Source organism: Lepidochelys kempii, chromosome 3 (assembly GCF_965140265.1).
Source record: "Lepidochelys kempii isolate rLepKem1 chromosome 3, rLepKem1.hap2, whole genome shotgun sequence".
Taxonomy (NCBI): domain Eukaryota; kingdom Metazoa; phylum Chordata; order Testudines; family Cheloniidae; genus Lepidochelys; species Lepidochelys kempii.
In genome coordinates this window covers 112,354,375-112,369,826 of record NC_133258.1, presented here as the reverse complement: position 1 = coordinate 112,369,826, position 15,452 = coordinate 112,354,375, and the positions used below count along the sequence as shown (strand labels likewise).

The 15,452-nt window shown below is 43.5% G+C and overlaps 1 protein-coding gene across 1 annotated transcript in view; it reads right to left on the bottom strand.

Annotated features, from left to right (window-relative positions):
• The window catches only part of SASH1 (SAM and SH3 domain containing 1), a 192,639-nt gene extending 179,137 nt beyond the window's left edge, over positions 1-13,502 (bottom strand). Inside the window, exon 1 of the mRNA XM_073337579.1 lies at positions 13,447-13,502. Coding sequence (XP_073193680.1) covers positions 13,447-13,449 — 3 coding nt within the window. The 5' untranslated portion in view covers positions 13,450-13,502. The remainder of the gene's footprint in view (positions 1-13,446) is intronic.
• Positions 13,503-15,452: the final 1,950 nt, after the last annotated feature.

Sequence of the window (15,452 nt, the reverse complement as noted above, 5' to 3'; positions counted from 1 at the left end):
GAGAAGTGATTTATGAGGATGAAATAAAGGAAATAAGTAAATATTGCTTGATTACATGAAAAGTAGGGGGTTTGGAAAGGATGCAATAATCATCTACCAGTAAGATGAACACCAAGGGGGAAATAAAACACAATAATAATAAATACTTTGCTCATATATAGCATTTTTCAGCAGATCTCATAGCACTCTAAAAAGTAGAATGGTTTAGGATAGTTCAAGAAGGTGTAACTCAGAACACAGCAACAAAACAGATGGTCTCAAAGCTTTGGATATTGCAATTAGGACATTACTGTGTATGCAAAAGCTATTTTTGGTCATTTTTAGTGGTTTCAAAAATCTGTTATCATTGGTCTCTCACCCAGGATCTGTGCAGCTAGTCTAATGGTAATTAAGAAACCCGTCTTCACAGGAAAGGAATATGGAAAACAGTACCAATGACTCTTCATACCATGGATCCTGATTGCAAGCCAGATTTCCACCTGAAGCTATGAGAAGGAAGAAAAAACAGTATTTAAAGTATCTAGAATAGCCTCTGTTCAAAGGTGGCATATAAAGGCACATGATGGTATGATGTTCTGTAAATGTTTTATTGGCTCTCATTTTGGTGACCTATATTACCCATGAGTGGCAAAGCCTGGATTTGTTACGTGGCAAGCCTAAACTCATGGAAAATAAAATCTTTATTGTGTATTATATATTTACATGTAATGTTTGTGCATATGAAGAACAATGAAGCCTTCATTAAGATATCTCAATGAGGCTACGGCCTACCTTAATTAACCTCTTAAAAGTACCCTCCAAATTTTGTTCCATAACACTTCCTAGGTAATGTTTTACTTAAAGATATAGGCCTCCTCTATTAGAAAATTACCACTGCTGGTTCCTTGGGGAGTTACTTGAAACAGCTTTCAATATATCAAAAGTAATTTAAGCTGATACTTTCATTTGTCTGTACTTGCCCAGCTGTTTTTTCATGTTTGCCTGTAACTAGAAGGGAATGCAATCAAGAATTTCAAGGAGACCTAACAGTCCAATGCTCCCTACTGCATACACTGCTATAATAATCATGTCAAATGTATCTGGCAGTTTGGAAAAAATGATGATATTTAAAATATTTTAGTGTCTGTTTCCCAAGACAATTATAATGGACTGGAAGGGGGCATTATTTTAATAACTGGAGCTGATTTGTTTTGGGTGGATGCACGAGAGGGAGCTAAAACAAAAGACTCCAAATAGGATTTTCATGTTTGACTGTTCTGTGTCATGTGTTCAGGACAGACTGCAAACCTCTTTCTTACAGTGATGAATAGATATGCACACAAGCAGTAGTCCACTGGTGTCAATGGGACCGTTCACAGTGCCTAAAGTTAAACACATGCCTGAGTCTTTGCAGAATCCGGGTCTATAAGTATAGAATATAATGAGTTGTAAAGAACCCAAGGGAGTTTAAATGCATTACGTACCTGTGCCTCTCACAAAGAATTAATATCTACAGAATTAGAATATTTTATGCAGGTCTTTTTTAATACTGTGATTCTGCTAGATATTAGCCAGCCTCAGGTCTGGTTTTATAATGACAATATTTGTACAAGACGTTTGAGCCCCTGTGGTAGTGTGTAATCGATATGATTGTGGATGACAGTTGCCTGAGGGGCAGCCTGATGCACAAGGAAGCCAAGAATCTCTCTCAATATGCTTTGAAAGGGGAGGATCCCAGAAAATGCGGCTGCAAAGGGGAAAGGGTTTGCTGTTAGTTCACTTATGCCTCAATTAAAATATATTAAATATTTGTTTGGGGCTCTCTCACCCCTTTCAGTTTGATCCCCAATCCATCTGGGGGAAGTACAACCTCTCCTCTCACAACAAATGTCATCTTGGCATGGGTTGCTCATAAAAACCTCCTGATAAATCACAACTTTAGTGCGATTTAAATCTTGGAAGCACATTTCATTTCTCATTTAAATCATTCCAACCAGAACATGCACAGCACATGCTGCATAGCAGGAGACAACCTTCAGAAGAAATTCACAAGGGTTCAATGTACTATGTTGAAACCTATTTTAAAAAAAAAACAATTTTCCTTACTCTTTCCCTGAGTTACACATACACCCGTGTTAATGGGTGTGCATGTAGCTATGCCAAGGTTTGCAAAAATGATAAGTCATAGTGGATGCATCAGTGTGAGTGCTCAATTTGGGGGCCTGATTTTCAAAAAGTGCTGAGCACCTGCCCTCTGTCAGTATGTCTACACAGCAAAAAAGACCACATCAGCAAGTCTCAGACCCCAGGTTAACCGACTCAGGGTCATAGGGCTTGTGCTGTGGGGCTAAACACAACAGTGTAGATGTTCATGCTTGGGTTGGAGCCCGGCCTCTGAAACCAGGGGGATGTGGGGTGTGTGTGTGGTGTGTCTTGGAACCCAGGCTCCAGCATGAGCCCGAATATCTACATTCAAAGCCCTGAGAGCTCAAGTCAGTTCACCTGGGCTCCGAGACTCACTGCCCCAGGGTGGTGTGTAGGTTTTCTCAGCTCCCACCCCCCCCCCCCGTGTAGACATATCCGAGAAGTCAGACACCAAGATGCCTCAAGTTAGGAATCCAAAATTTGAGACACTCAAAAATCACTATTTTGGAGAGGTGCACACAAATTTCCTGCATTAACTGATTTGTCTGTGTTTATGTAACACAGTCATATGTACGTGTGTATACATAAACCCACATACATAAATTAATGCATGAAAGAGGAGCCTACAACAGATGGCCAAGAAGTAAAAAAATCAAAAAGTAGCAAACTATGTTCACACAAGCCAGTTAAAAAGTTATCACTCATTTTTTCATGCAGCAGTAAGCAAGTTTAAAAAAAGCATTGCTGAAGAGGAAATACAAGTGATCCAAGATTCCTTTGCCCACACTTTCCTAGGCAGGATACATGGAGAACATTATGTTAAGGCCTTGTCAGTTAGATACAACATTAAAATGACATCCCATCTGCTCTGCAAATGTCGAAGAGCCTGTGGCACCTGTTGGGGAGGGGGAAGGGAGAAAAACGAGCAAGAGTTTTGCCACAGGTTTGAATATTCCTACAAAACAAAGCATCACTTGTATCAGTACTTCCCACAGCAGAAGCCCTTTGGAAAGTTTTGGAATATTTCTACAATGGTGCTATGTCAGGGAGAAAAAAAATACTTTAAATATCCTCTCCAGTGACTGCTGCCATATTAAAGATCTGAGTCTACACCCCAAAAATCAGTGAGTTTTGCCATTGACTTCAAGAATGTTGGATCTGGCCCCAAATAAGAAACTTCCCAGCATCAGATAAAATTGCTGTTAAATACAAATCTGTAAAGAGCACTGAAACTGGCCAGTCAAACTTCAAGTACTTCACTTCACTGCTTAGCACTCTGTGGGCTGAAACCAGCTTCCAAAATACATAAATAAATAAATAAATAAAATGCAGTGGGAAATCTCCCACTGACTTAATCTGGAAAAGGATCAGGCTCAAAGATCAACACCAGTGGTATTAGAAAGGGACCAAGTTTAACTTCTGACTTCAAGGAGCAGTAGAAGCAACAGAACTATATATCAGAGTCTCCCTGTTTCATTAACAAAGACAGTATTCACTCTAAAGAGACAATTCCACTCTCCAGAAAACTTCACAGAATATTTTGTTTAATATGTCATCTGTATCTAACTGGTCTTATGTGCACCAAAATGGAAAATAATGGTTGGTCTGGATATAAAACAATCCTCCCAGCTTTCGAAAAACAAAATTAAAATTGGTTTCCCCATACCCCACACAATAACCATCTTTTAATTTTTCATAAAATTGACTTGCCTTAAAAAGAAAATCACTACCCTGTCATTGTTGACAATTACTCTTCCTATACAATTATGGGTAAATGCAAGTTCTCTCCCTACGGTGCAATTTGCTCCTCCTGCCTGACTTATCAGTCATGTCAATGATCATTCAATATTTAAGACATTTTAATCCTTTCAGTTACACCGAATTGTCATTTCACAAATACTGAATGAATTGTGACTTCAGTGAACGACACAAGTCAGAGCAACATTTTGAGTGAAAAGGAGAATTTCTGTTTTCTCACAATTTTCTTGGAAATCTAGAAATGATGTGAAAGGTAATGCAGGGAAAAGTATGGAGCAATTAATGGGGTTTTTATGAAATCTCTCTCTTGAGAAAAGTTTGCCCAAATATATCTTGATTTGGGTGGTGTTCCATCTTCTGAACATTTTCTGTGTCACCTGACCAAATATAGCCACCATTTATTATTTGTATCAGCAGCACCAAGAGGCCACATTCAAGATCAGGTCCCCATTGTGCTAGACACTGTACAAACACACTGTAAGAGCTTTCACTCTAAACAGACAAGAGACAAAACTGGGAAGGGAAGCTGAGCCACAGAGGCGAAGTGACTTGCCTAAGGTAACAAATAAGCCAGTGGCAGAACCAGGGTAGAACACAGGGCTCTTGAGTCATATTTAGGGTTGCCAGGTGTCCAGTTTGCAACCAGAACACAGTCGAGAAGAGACCCTGGTCAGCATTGCCGACTGGGCCGTTAAGAGTCCGGTCAACATCGCAGCAGGGGCCTGGGGCTAAGGCAGGCTTCCCAGAAGCAGCCGCCAGGTCCCTGCGGCCCCTAGCACATAGGTTCCATTCGCTGCCCCTGCCCAAGTGCCGGCTCTGCAGGTCCCAGTCCCGGCGGCTGTGGAGGCAAGGTTAGCGCATGGAACTGCCTGGCCACACCTCTGCCCAGGGGCCGAGGGAGCTGGCGGCCGCTTCCTGGGAGCTGTGGTAAGCACCGCTGGGACACCGCACCCCATCCTGCTCCCTCAGCCCAGAGTCCCCTCCCACACCAAAACTCCCTCCCTCAGCTTGCACACACACCCAGGCCCCTGCCCTAGCCCTGAGTCCCTGCCTGTAACCCAAAGCTCTCATCCCTCGCCCCACCCAGATCCCACAGCCCCAGAAGGAGTCCCCACCCCATACCCCAGCCCAGAGCCCACTCCTGCACCCCAAACTCCTCCCAGAGCCTGCACTCTACACCACCACCCCCTACACCCCAATCCCCTGCCCCAGCCCTGAGTCTCTTCTTGTACTCCAAACCCCTCATCCTTGGCCCCACCCCAGAGCCCCAGCTGGAACCACCAATCCCCTGCCCAGAACACGCTCCTGCACCCCAAACGCCCCACCCAAGTGCCCGCACCATCAGCAGGAGCCCTCACTACCCTCCCATACCCCAACCCCCTGCCCCAACCCAGAGCCCCCTCCTGCATCCCAACTCCCTCATAGAATCATAGAATATCAGGGTTGGAAGGGACCTTAGGAGGTCATCTAGTCCAACCCCCTGCTCAAAAGCAGGACCAATCCCCAATTAAATCATCCCAGCCAGGGCTTTGTCAAGCCTGACCTTAAAAACTTCTAAGGAAAGAGATTCCACCACCTCCCTAGGCAACGCATTCCAGTGTTTCACCATCCTCCTAGTGAAAAAGTTTTTCCTAGTATCCAACCTAAACCTCCCCCACTGCAACTTGAGACCATTACTCCTTGTCCTGTCCTCTTCTACCACTGACAATAGTCTAGAACCATCCTCTCTGGAACCACCTCTCAGGTAGTTGAAAATAGCTATCAAATCCCCCCTCATTCTTCTCTTCTGCAGACTAAACAATCCCAGTTCCCTCAGCCTCTCCTCATAAGTCATGTGTTCCAGACCCCTAATCATTTTTGTTGCCCTTCGCTGGACTCTTTCCAATTTATCCACATCCTTCTTGTAGCGTGGGGCCCAAAACTGGACACAGTACTCCAGATGAGGCCTCACCAATGTCGAATAGAGGGGGACGACCACGTCCCTCGATCTGCTCGCTATGCCCCTACTTATACAGCCCAAAATGCCATTGGCCTTCTTGGCAACAAGGGCACACTGCTGACTCATATCCAGCTTCTCGTCCACTGTCACCCCTAGGTCCTTTTCCGCAGAACTGCTACCTAGCCATTCGGTCCCTAGTCTGTAGCTGTGCATTGGGTTCTTCCGTCCTAAGTGCAGGACTCTGCACTTATCCTTATTGAACCTCATCAGATTTCTTTTGGCCCAATCCTCCAATTTGTCTAGGTCCCTCTGTATCCTATCCCTGTCCTCCAGCGTATCTACCACTCCTCCCAGTTTAGTATCATCCGCAAATTTGCTGAGAGTGCAATCCACACCATCCTCCAGATCATTTATGAAGATATTGAACAAAACCGGCCCCAGGACCGACCCCTGGGGCACTCCACTTGACACCGGCTGCCAACTAGACATGGAGCCATTGATCACTACCCGTTGCAATGTAGCCAACTTTCTACCCACCTTATAGCGCATTCATCCAGCCCGTACTACTTTAACTTGCTGACAAGAATACTGTGGGAGACCGTGTCAAAAGCTTTGCTAAAGTCAAGGAACAACACGTCCACTGCTTTCCCTTCATCCACAGAACCAGTAATCTCATCATAGAAGGCAATTAGATTAGTCAGGTATGACCTTCCCTTGGTGAATCCATGCTGACTGTTCCTGATCACTTTCCTCTCCTCTAAGTGCTTCAGGATTGATTCTTTGAGGTCCTGCTCCATGATTTTTCTGGGGACTGAAGTGAGGCTGACTGGCCTGTAGTTCCCAGGATCCTCCTTCTTCCCTTTTTTAAAGATTGGCACTACATTAGCCTTTTTTCAGTCATCCCTGGCCCCACCCCAGAACCTGCACCCCCAGGCAGAGGCCTCACCCCATTCCTGCACCCCAACCCCCTGCCCCAGCCAGGTGAAAGTGAGGGTGGGGGGAGAGTGAGCGACAGAGCAAGCAGGGCCTCAGAGAAGGGGTGGGGCAGGGGTGTTCGATTTTGTGTGATTAGAAAGTTGGCATATTCCAGTGCTCTATCCCGTGGACCATGTTTCACCATGCCACAAAAATAATGCACCAATCAATGCCATGTGTTATTTGGTCCACATTTCTAGTAATCCTATACCAATATTTTCTAGCATTTTTTTGTTGCTGAAACAGCAACATTTGATAAATCAGTCTTTTCAAAACATTGCAGTAACCACCAGAACAACGTGCAGCTGAGAGTAGGCACCCACTCTTGTGACTGGGGGAGGGGGATTTATTTACAGAGGCAAAGGCTATTTGGTAAGGTTGGAGTGTGTGCTGGGAAATGAGACTTCAACAACAAATTTCAAACAGTATGGATAATTTTACAAAAAGTCGAATTAGAAAACTAACTACATCGGAGCCTAAGTATGGTCTCTTCTATACAAAACTTAAAACTATGAAATGAATGATGAAACTAAATACTGTATTTTAAGTCAGTAATATCTTTCACTGATCACTTTTAGATGACAAATACTGTAGTAAGCAACCTTATTTAGAAAAATATCAATGCAATCTCTTAATATTTGTAGAATAATCTGATATGACCATGTCGTTGCCGATGGAAGCCAACAGCAGGCACAATTCTACGAAAGAACAACCAAGGAATCTCACCTTCCCGAGGAGCTAAACTAGAGTTGTCAGATTTATAGGGTTGAGATTTCATGCCAGGTTATAGTCTCTTTTCTGATCCTATCCTAACTCTTCTGCACTTCCTATTGACAGCCATGTACCAGGATCGAGGGTGCAGTGGATGCAGGATTTTCAGAAGCACTCAGTATTGACTTACCCGCTCTGTTTAAGGTAATGGAGGGAGCAGAGTTAGGACAATGCTGAGTACTTTTGAAAATTCTACCCCTAGCTTTCACTTTCTAACATAGTACCATTCCATTGACTGAACACAATGAACTCTACCTTCTCTAGGCCCAAGAGCATCTTCCTACTGGGTTCATATACCTGTTGGGTTATGATGACAAACCAGTGTTCCAACAAGCAAAAGATATCAAGAACTTATCCCTTGGCTGCCTAGGCCACCGATGCGTGGGTCTGACCTTTCTCCTATTGAAGTCAGACATTAAGTTCAGCGGCAGCAGAATCAAATCCCTAAAGTCTGTGAGAATTGCTTGTGTGCAACAGTAGGATAATAGAACTCCCAGATGTTACTTTTACAAGTGTATGGCAAAGTTAATTAGCCTGGTGCATCTCAACAGTCAGTACTGAGATCTACTGATGAAAATACCTAGCTTTTACATAGTGCTTATTATAGTAGCAGTCATAATGTGTTAAACATCCAAAGTTTTACAGTGATTTAGAATCTTCTGCTTCCTTGACTCTAAGGAACTTAGTCTGGATCAACGGAACAAATATTCTCCAAGGAATGAGACAGAAGCAATAGACTGAAGAAAAGTTGCAAGACTAGTTTCAGTAAAATGAGACTTTCTAGGAGCCTCTGGACCCAGGACCTTACATTTCCAGGATTTTCTCCAGGCTGAGTAAAAACCTACTCCTTAGCTAAGCCTTATTTTCCTAATAGTTTTGTTTATGTAAGTTACAGTCTTGCAGTCCTGTCCTTTATCCTGGGGCATCTCTGATATTCAGGAGGAAATGACACTTAACTTTAACAGGACAGTTCCTTGACAAGTCAAGGGATCAAAATCCTCTAAATGACTCTACAACTCTCGCCTCTCACTCAGCAGACTCTACTACTGAGACCCATTGAGCTTCATTTGCAGTTACTTCCCACCCTCCCCACCTAAACTCGGGTCAGCTCTTTCATGGGCCAGATGTTCTGCCTTTGTGGCAGGGCCTACACACTAATCCACTATTACCTTAGATTTCTGACACTCACTTGCTCACCAGTCACACTGGAATCCGATAGACTTTAATGGAGATCCCGTCGGTTTATTGATTCCTGTGTAACTATTTCTGAATGTTGAAGGAGAAAAACCAGCACTGGCTGTTTCACTTTAACAAGAAACAATACAAACATCCATTTATAATGTATGGCAGTATAATGGGATTTAAATTAAATGGAAAATTACCACCTCACGCTCCTCATAAAACACACACACACTTTAATCTCTAATACTAATATTCGTCATGTGTAATCAGCAAGATTGGCTTTGAACTTTTACATGACAAATCTTCCAGAATGTGCATTTGTTTTGAAATGTACAATGGGTACAGAGAGGCCAAAATGTCAGGCAGCAATTTATTTTTAAAAGCGGAGATTAAAGAAGTCTTGTGAATCCATTAGGTGGAGCTGATTTTGTAACACCTTTTGAAAATCCACACCAGCTTTGCTTGCCAAAGTCACCAAAAAAAAAAACATCCTTTCTTGACTTCTCAACATTGCTGCACTTTGGCTGGCTGGCCTGCCCATCCCCAGGTACTTTTTCTAAATTGGTCAAAGGAAGAGAAAGGTCACAAAAAAGACATGCGCGCTTTGTACATGCTCTTTTCCCCTGCCCCTAAAGGATCAGGAAGTCCCCCCCGTCTCCCGTCTCTACAAAGAAAAGCATGTGTGGAATACTGAGGAAATCCAGTTCCTACTTCAGCCACCTGTATCCACTGGGCACACTGTCAACATTTAGAAGCCTTGTGGAACGGTGATAAAACAAACAGAGGAGGCCAAAAGCCATGTAGTGTCTGACTCATTATCATATTATGTTTCAAGACAGGGAACGATGAATAGTGAGACCTCTTTTGCTCAAAGGAATACTCCTTTCTATGATGGGCTCTTTTGCCAAGATTCAGAGGGGACATGAATGCCTGTCTCTCCACAGCAATTTTCTCCACTATCATTCATTCAAAGGGATGAACTGGTATCTTACTTTTATTGCCATTTCTCCATTTCACCCCAGAGCTAAATCTGCACCCCTATCAGAAGAGTCCTGGAGTAGCCTCCTTTCTCTGTGATTTCCTTCCATTGCACTGCCAAAGTCACTACCTTTCCATTAAATGGGGACTCCTGTTTTGGTCCATTAGTGCCACTCCTTGGTCAAAGAGGTATTTGCTGAGTATTGATAAACTCCTCCACCCAAGGGCTGCACATGGTGCCCCAAAAGAAGGACATGGTCCCTGAAGCCCTAGGGACTGAGAGTAAAAATCTCAACTTGTGCCCCCTCCCTCCCCGGCATAGTAGCTTCCGCCATCGAATGTTAGCCCTGTAACTCCAAAGGAATCAGTGTTGCCAACTTTTCAGATTTTATTATGACTCTGACAATAACTGTCGCTCTTCTTAAAGCCCTAGCTCCTGGAGTCATGTGAATATACAAGGACCTCAGTTTTCATTTTAAAAAAGTTTCTAGCCCTTACAGTTGTTGAGAAAAAGCTTGAAAATGTGACCCAAGCATACCCTAAAGACTCACTGATTTTTGAGCATTTGTGGTTGGCAATGCTATCCATTTATAGTAGAAAATCTGAATAATAAAAGTGAAGGAATAGTATAAAGAACCTTTCACACTTTATGTTTTATAAAGAAGCAGAAGAGTACAAACCCAGCTTCTCTTAACCATTACTGTTCTCCTTTGACGTAGACAGTTGTGACTGAGAGCTTGTACACATTAGCACTTATTTAGATATAACTTAAGTCGCTCAGGGGTGTGGAAAAGCCACCCCCGAGCGACATATGTTACTCTGAGCGAAGCGTTGGTGTGGACCGCTGCGCAGGGAGGTGGGGTAACTGTGCCAACAAGAGAGCTCTCTCCATGGGCACAAAGCCTCTGCACCAGCAGGCCCACAGCAATGCAGCTGCCTCGGTGCGGCTGCACCACGGTAGCAATTCTAGCCCTGAGGTACACAGCTTTTCCTTCATGTGACAGCTGGCTCCCTGAGTGGAATGTACAGGAGACACATTTCCGTTACATTAGAAACAAAAGAAGAGCCACGACATGGTATTTAAGACTTTTTATCATCTCTACTGAAAAGTCTTCAATGACAGCATCATGGGCCACTTTTTACCTTGAATAATTTTTGCTTGTTTGTTTCTTTAGGTTTTATTTGGCATTCAATCTTGGACAGAGTCCGAGTGAACTTACAGAGTAAGCTGCAGTGGGGCAATGTTCCCTGGATTTAAGAATCTACTGTCATGTTTAACTATAGTCATGAGTCAGATTCAGGTCCTGAGTCCCACTAGTGCAGAGGTGGGCAAACTGCGGTCCGCGGGCTACATCCAGCCCACGGGACCCTCCTGCCCAGCCCCTGAGCTCCTGGCCCAGGAGGCTCGCCCCCAGCCCCTCCTCCACTCTTTCCCCTCCCCCGCAGCCTCAGCTCACTGCCCGCCAGCCCATTTTTCTAGGCAGCGCAGCTGCAGAGCCCGGCCTGATGTGGTGCTCTGTGCTGCATGGCATGGCTGTGGTGCCACCAGCCAGCCGTGCTCCAGGCAGCGCGTAAGGGGGCGGGCAGGGGGGGGCGGGTTTGGATAGAGGGCAGGGAAGTTCGAGGGGGTGGTCAGGGGCCAGGGGTGTGGATGGGGTCGGGATGGTCAGAGGGCATGGAACAGGGGGGTTGAATGGGGGCAGGGGTCCCAGGGGGACAGTCAGGAATGAGAGGGGGGGTTAGATGAGGCAGGGGTCCTGTGGAGGCAGTCAGGAATGAAAGGAGGGGTTGGATATGGTGGTGGGGCGGACAGGGAACAAGGAGTGGTGGATGGGGCAGGAGTCCTGGGGGGGCCATCAGGGAACAGGGGGGTAGGACGGGGTAGGGAGTCCTGGGGGGGCCATCAGGGGACGAGAAGTGGGGGGGGGTCAGGGGCCAGGCCATGCCTGGCTGTTTGGGGAGGCACAGCCTTCCCTAACCAGCCCTCCATACAATTTTGGGAACCCGATGTGGCCCTCAGGTCAAAAAGTTTGCCCACCCCTGCACTAGCGGATACCTGGCACAGGACCCCGACAGCACAAAGTACACCCCTGCCTGATGGGGTCCAAATAGTGCAAAGCACTCAACATTCTTTCTGCTGGGGGGGCCTGGAAACAGCTAGCACTGCCTCAAAAGGTAGGTGGCACTGGGTTGCAAATCCTTGCAGGGGCCTGTTTAACTGCCTAAAACAACTGGCTGTTCTGGAATTTTTATCATAAACTTTAAAAACATTTCTAAGATCTTAAACTTCCTTTTACAAAACCTAGACCTGGAGGCAAATTTGACCCAGTAGCATCCTTCTAACTCACCCACTGTTTTTCAAACCAGACAAATAACTAAACAGTATGTGCATTAAAGTTATCGCTCATATCTACAGAGGTAGCGATGGAGACAGAACGTAGTGACAGTTGCCTAAAATAAAAATCAAATGGGGAAACATTTCTCCTCGTAGCTGAATCCAATGCATGAGCCTAGTGCATGTGTGTTTGCACACATGTACATGTGAGATTAACCAAATATATAAAATATTACACTTCTTCTGTACCTTTTTCAATTTCCTTCTCCTAAAAAGACTTTGTTTGACACATCCCTTCATGTCCATGTCTCACTCTCCTCTGGGATATTAAAGCTCAGTGTGCTACTAACATCCATGCATCACTGGAAACAGGTCTTGTATGCCCCAAGCAATTCTTCCCCTTACATCTTGACTGAGTTCTCTGAACTGAGCTACACATCCCTACACCCACCCTCATCCATTTGGCAGATCATAGGCTCAGACCCAAAGGCTTTGTGATTTTCTGTTATAAAATAATCTTACTAAGATTTTATTTCTTGTGCCATCCCCACACAGAATTAATATTTTCAATCACTGCATTGAACCTTCTCCAGTTTATTTCTTCTGTAGTGGATATGCTGAAAAACAACTTTTGAAATTAGATCTAGTCAAGCTATCGTATATAGAGATAGAGAGAGACACACACACACCCCCTCCCTTATACCTATTATGCTGTGTTTTTTAGCCAACAAACTGTTCAAGCTGTGGAATGTTGCCTTATATATTTATATAGGGCAACATTCCACATCTTAGACGTTTCTTTTGACTAAAAACACACACTGTGAAATAGATATTTAAACATAATTTGAAACTACAGCAAGTTAGAACTACTGGAACTTAAACGACACTAGGCAAGAGTGGAAGCCTCTAACGTATTTAAAGCAGAGCTGAAAAAAGCCACTAACCCTTTCCCCACATCCTGCTGTTTTCAAGTTTTGTGGGGGGGAGGGGAATGGGGGGTTGATTTTGGCCTAGTACAAGTCATTATATTTATAAAACGTTTCCCCCAAAATAAAGTCATTTAAAACAAAATGATCTAACATTAAAACCTTATCTATAAGTACGGATATTTTTTGAAAAAAATTCCTTCTCATGCTTTTTTTTTTAAAAAAAACAAACAGGACAGTGTGTAGTAAACCATGCACAAGTATTTTCCCTGGAGATTATACTATAAATTTTAAAGTGAAATTACAGTTTAAAACAAACATGCTGTAATTATTTAACTATTAAATTCGGCTGCAATTAAACCTATGCAAGTCATGAAATGCATCAATGCAATCCAAATTTGGTTATTTTAATGTACTGAAATACAGAAAAATAAAAAGGATGGAATGAGCTGACTTACCATGTGACAACAATGCAACAGCTCTCTCAGCCAGGACAGTATAAATAAGCCAGTTCTTCTTTACAGTCCCTAGGCTATCCTCCAAAGCACAGGTACCACTCCGTTCTGCATCAACTTCAAGGGCCAGCAGTTCTTAGTAAAATGAACCCCACTTCACATTCCAAATGAAGAGCATCAGCTCCTAGTCAAGCACTGACTCACTCCAAAGAGAGCTCTGTACCCAAGAAATGCTGGGATAGTCACTTCATACAATACAAAAAGGTTGACACTGTATAAATAATATATAAAGGAATACAAAAACTATTCAAAGGTTTTGCTGGCCTCCCCAGCATTAAGTTCAAACAAAGACAGAGCCTTCCAGCTGCAGTTGCCCAGCTTCTGGTCTTTCCTCTGACAAACATCTCTTTCCCTTTGTGCTAGACATGTGTCATTTCCACTGCAGCTTGCTAACTACCAAATTAACACCAAAAACCTCACACTGAAGGGCAGCACCCCGAATGCAATGGTTAACTGACTTCCTAACAGTGCCCATCCCCCATCCCGGTACCTAACCCTCCTTCCCTTGCCATCCCCAAATTAAATCTCACAGTTGGATAGCCCAGCCCAGCCTCTTCCCCTTTTCCCTCCAGCCTGGACAAACCCAAGTCCTGCTGATCATGAACACAGCCGATAAGGCAGAATTTTACAGCTAAATTCTTGTCCTTTTAAAGTCTTATCTGGAGCCTAATCCTACAGAAATTTAGTAATTTTACAAACATGAGCACTTCCACTGACTTCCCTGTGAAGTTATGTATGTGTACTGTGTAAATGTTTGACGGATTGGGGCCTAAGATACATACCTACATAGAGTCTTAAGAAAAATCTTTCAAATCATTTCCGTTTGGAAGCAGTTTAAAAAAATAAAATAGTCTATCAAAAGAAAACCACCATACGACTCCATATATAAAATGACTCTGTGATGGAAAAAGATGCATGCCCAGTCTGTATGTTGCTTTGAGTCAGTCATTCATGTATTTCTGAAACTTCCACTTTTGGGGCTACAATTTTCTAGGGTTATTTTTTTTTTTTTTAAAGTTTGAGCAAATATGGGTCACTTATAATTGAATACAAGAAGAGAAGGAAAGAAATATAATTCTCCAGGGGTGCCAGCTATAGCAAGGATTTCGTGATTTCTGCAATATTGCAACATTTTTCCAGGGGAACCAGGGACAGGCCCTAGCAGAGTAAGTGTTAAAAAGCCAGTACTGGCAGTGGTTGCATCAGCTCCAAACCACCACTGGCACTATTATATCAGATGAATAAAGGATATGGGAAATGGGAAGAGTAGGAGTGTGTCCGTTTCCTCAGGCTGCAGGGCAGTGGCTCTCAAATACCGTCTACTCCAGGGGTTCTCGGCCTTTTTCTTTCTGAGGCCCTTCTCCCCCACTCCTCAACGTTCTATAAAAACTCCATGGCCCAGCTATGCCACAACAACTGGTTTCCTGCATATAAAAGCCAGAGAAGTGGAAATGTCACTCCATGCTAATAAAAAAAAAAAGAAGAAGAACACAGAACAAAATTTAAACTGCATAATTTTGCAGGCTGTGCATATATGCACACAGAGTTTTTGACTCCACAGGCTGGCAATACTGATTTCCCTAATTTAAAAAATAAATAAATCTTGCAGCCTTTGTTGAACAGCTGTATGGCCATAAAGGCTTGAGGTCAATAGTTGAAATTTTGAATAGAAATGGCACTCACTTAGAAATGTCTTTTAATGTTCTAGTGAAAATTGGTTTGGATTCCACCAAGCTATGGACCCTTTGAAAATCACATGCTCTGTATGCATAGTATATTTTCCATGGAGTTTTTCCCGCTAAGCTTGCTTTACATACAGTATTGAAATACATAAAGTGAATCTATTGCATGTAATTTCCCCTAAAAAGGCTCAAATGAAATGATGAAACAAGAAGATGGCATGAAGTAGTCCAACAAATTGTCTCCAACTGAAATATAGGCAATTCAAT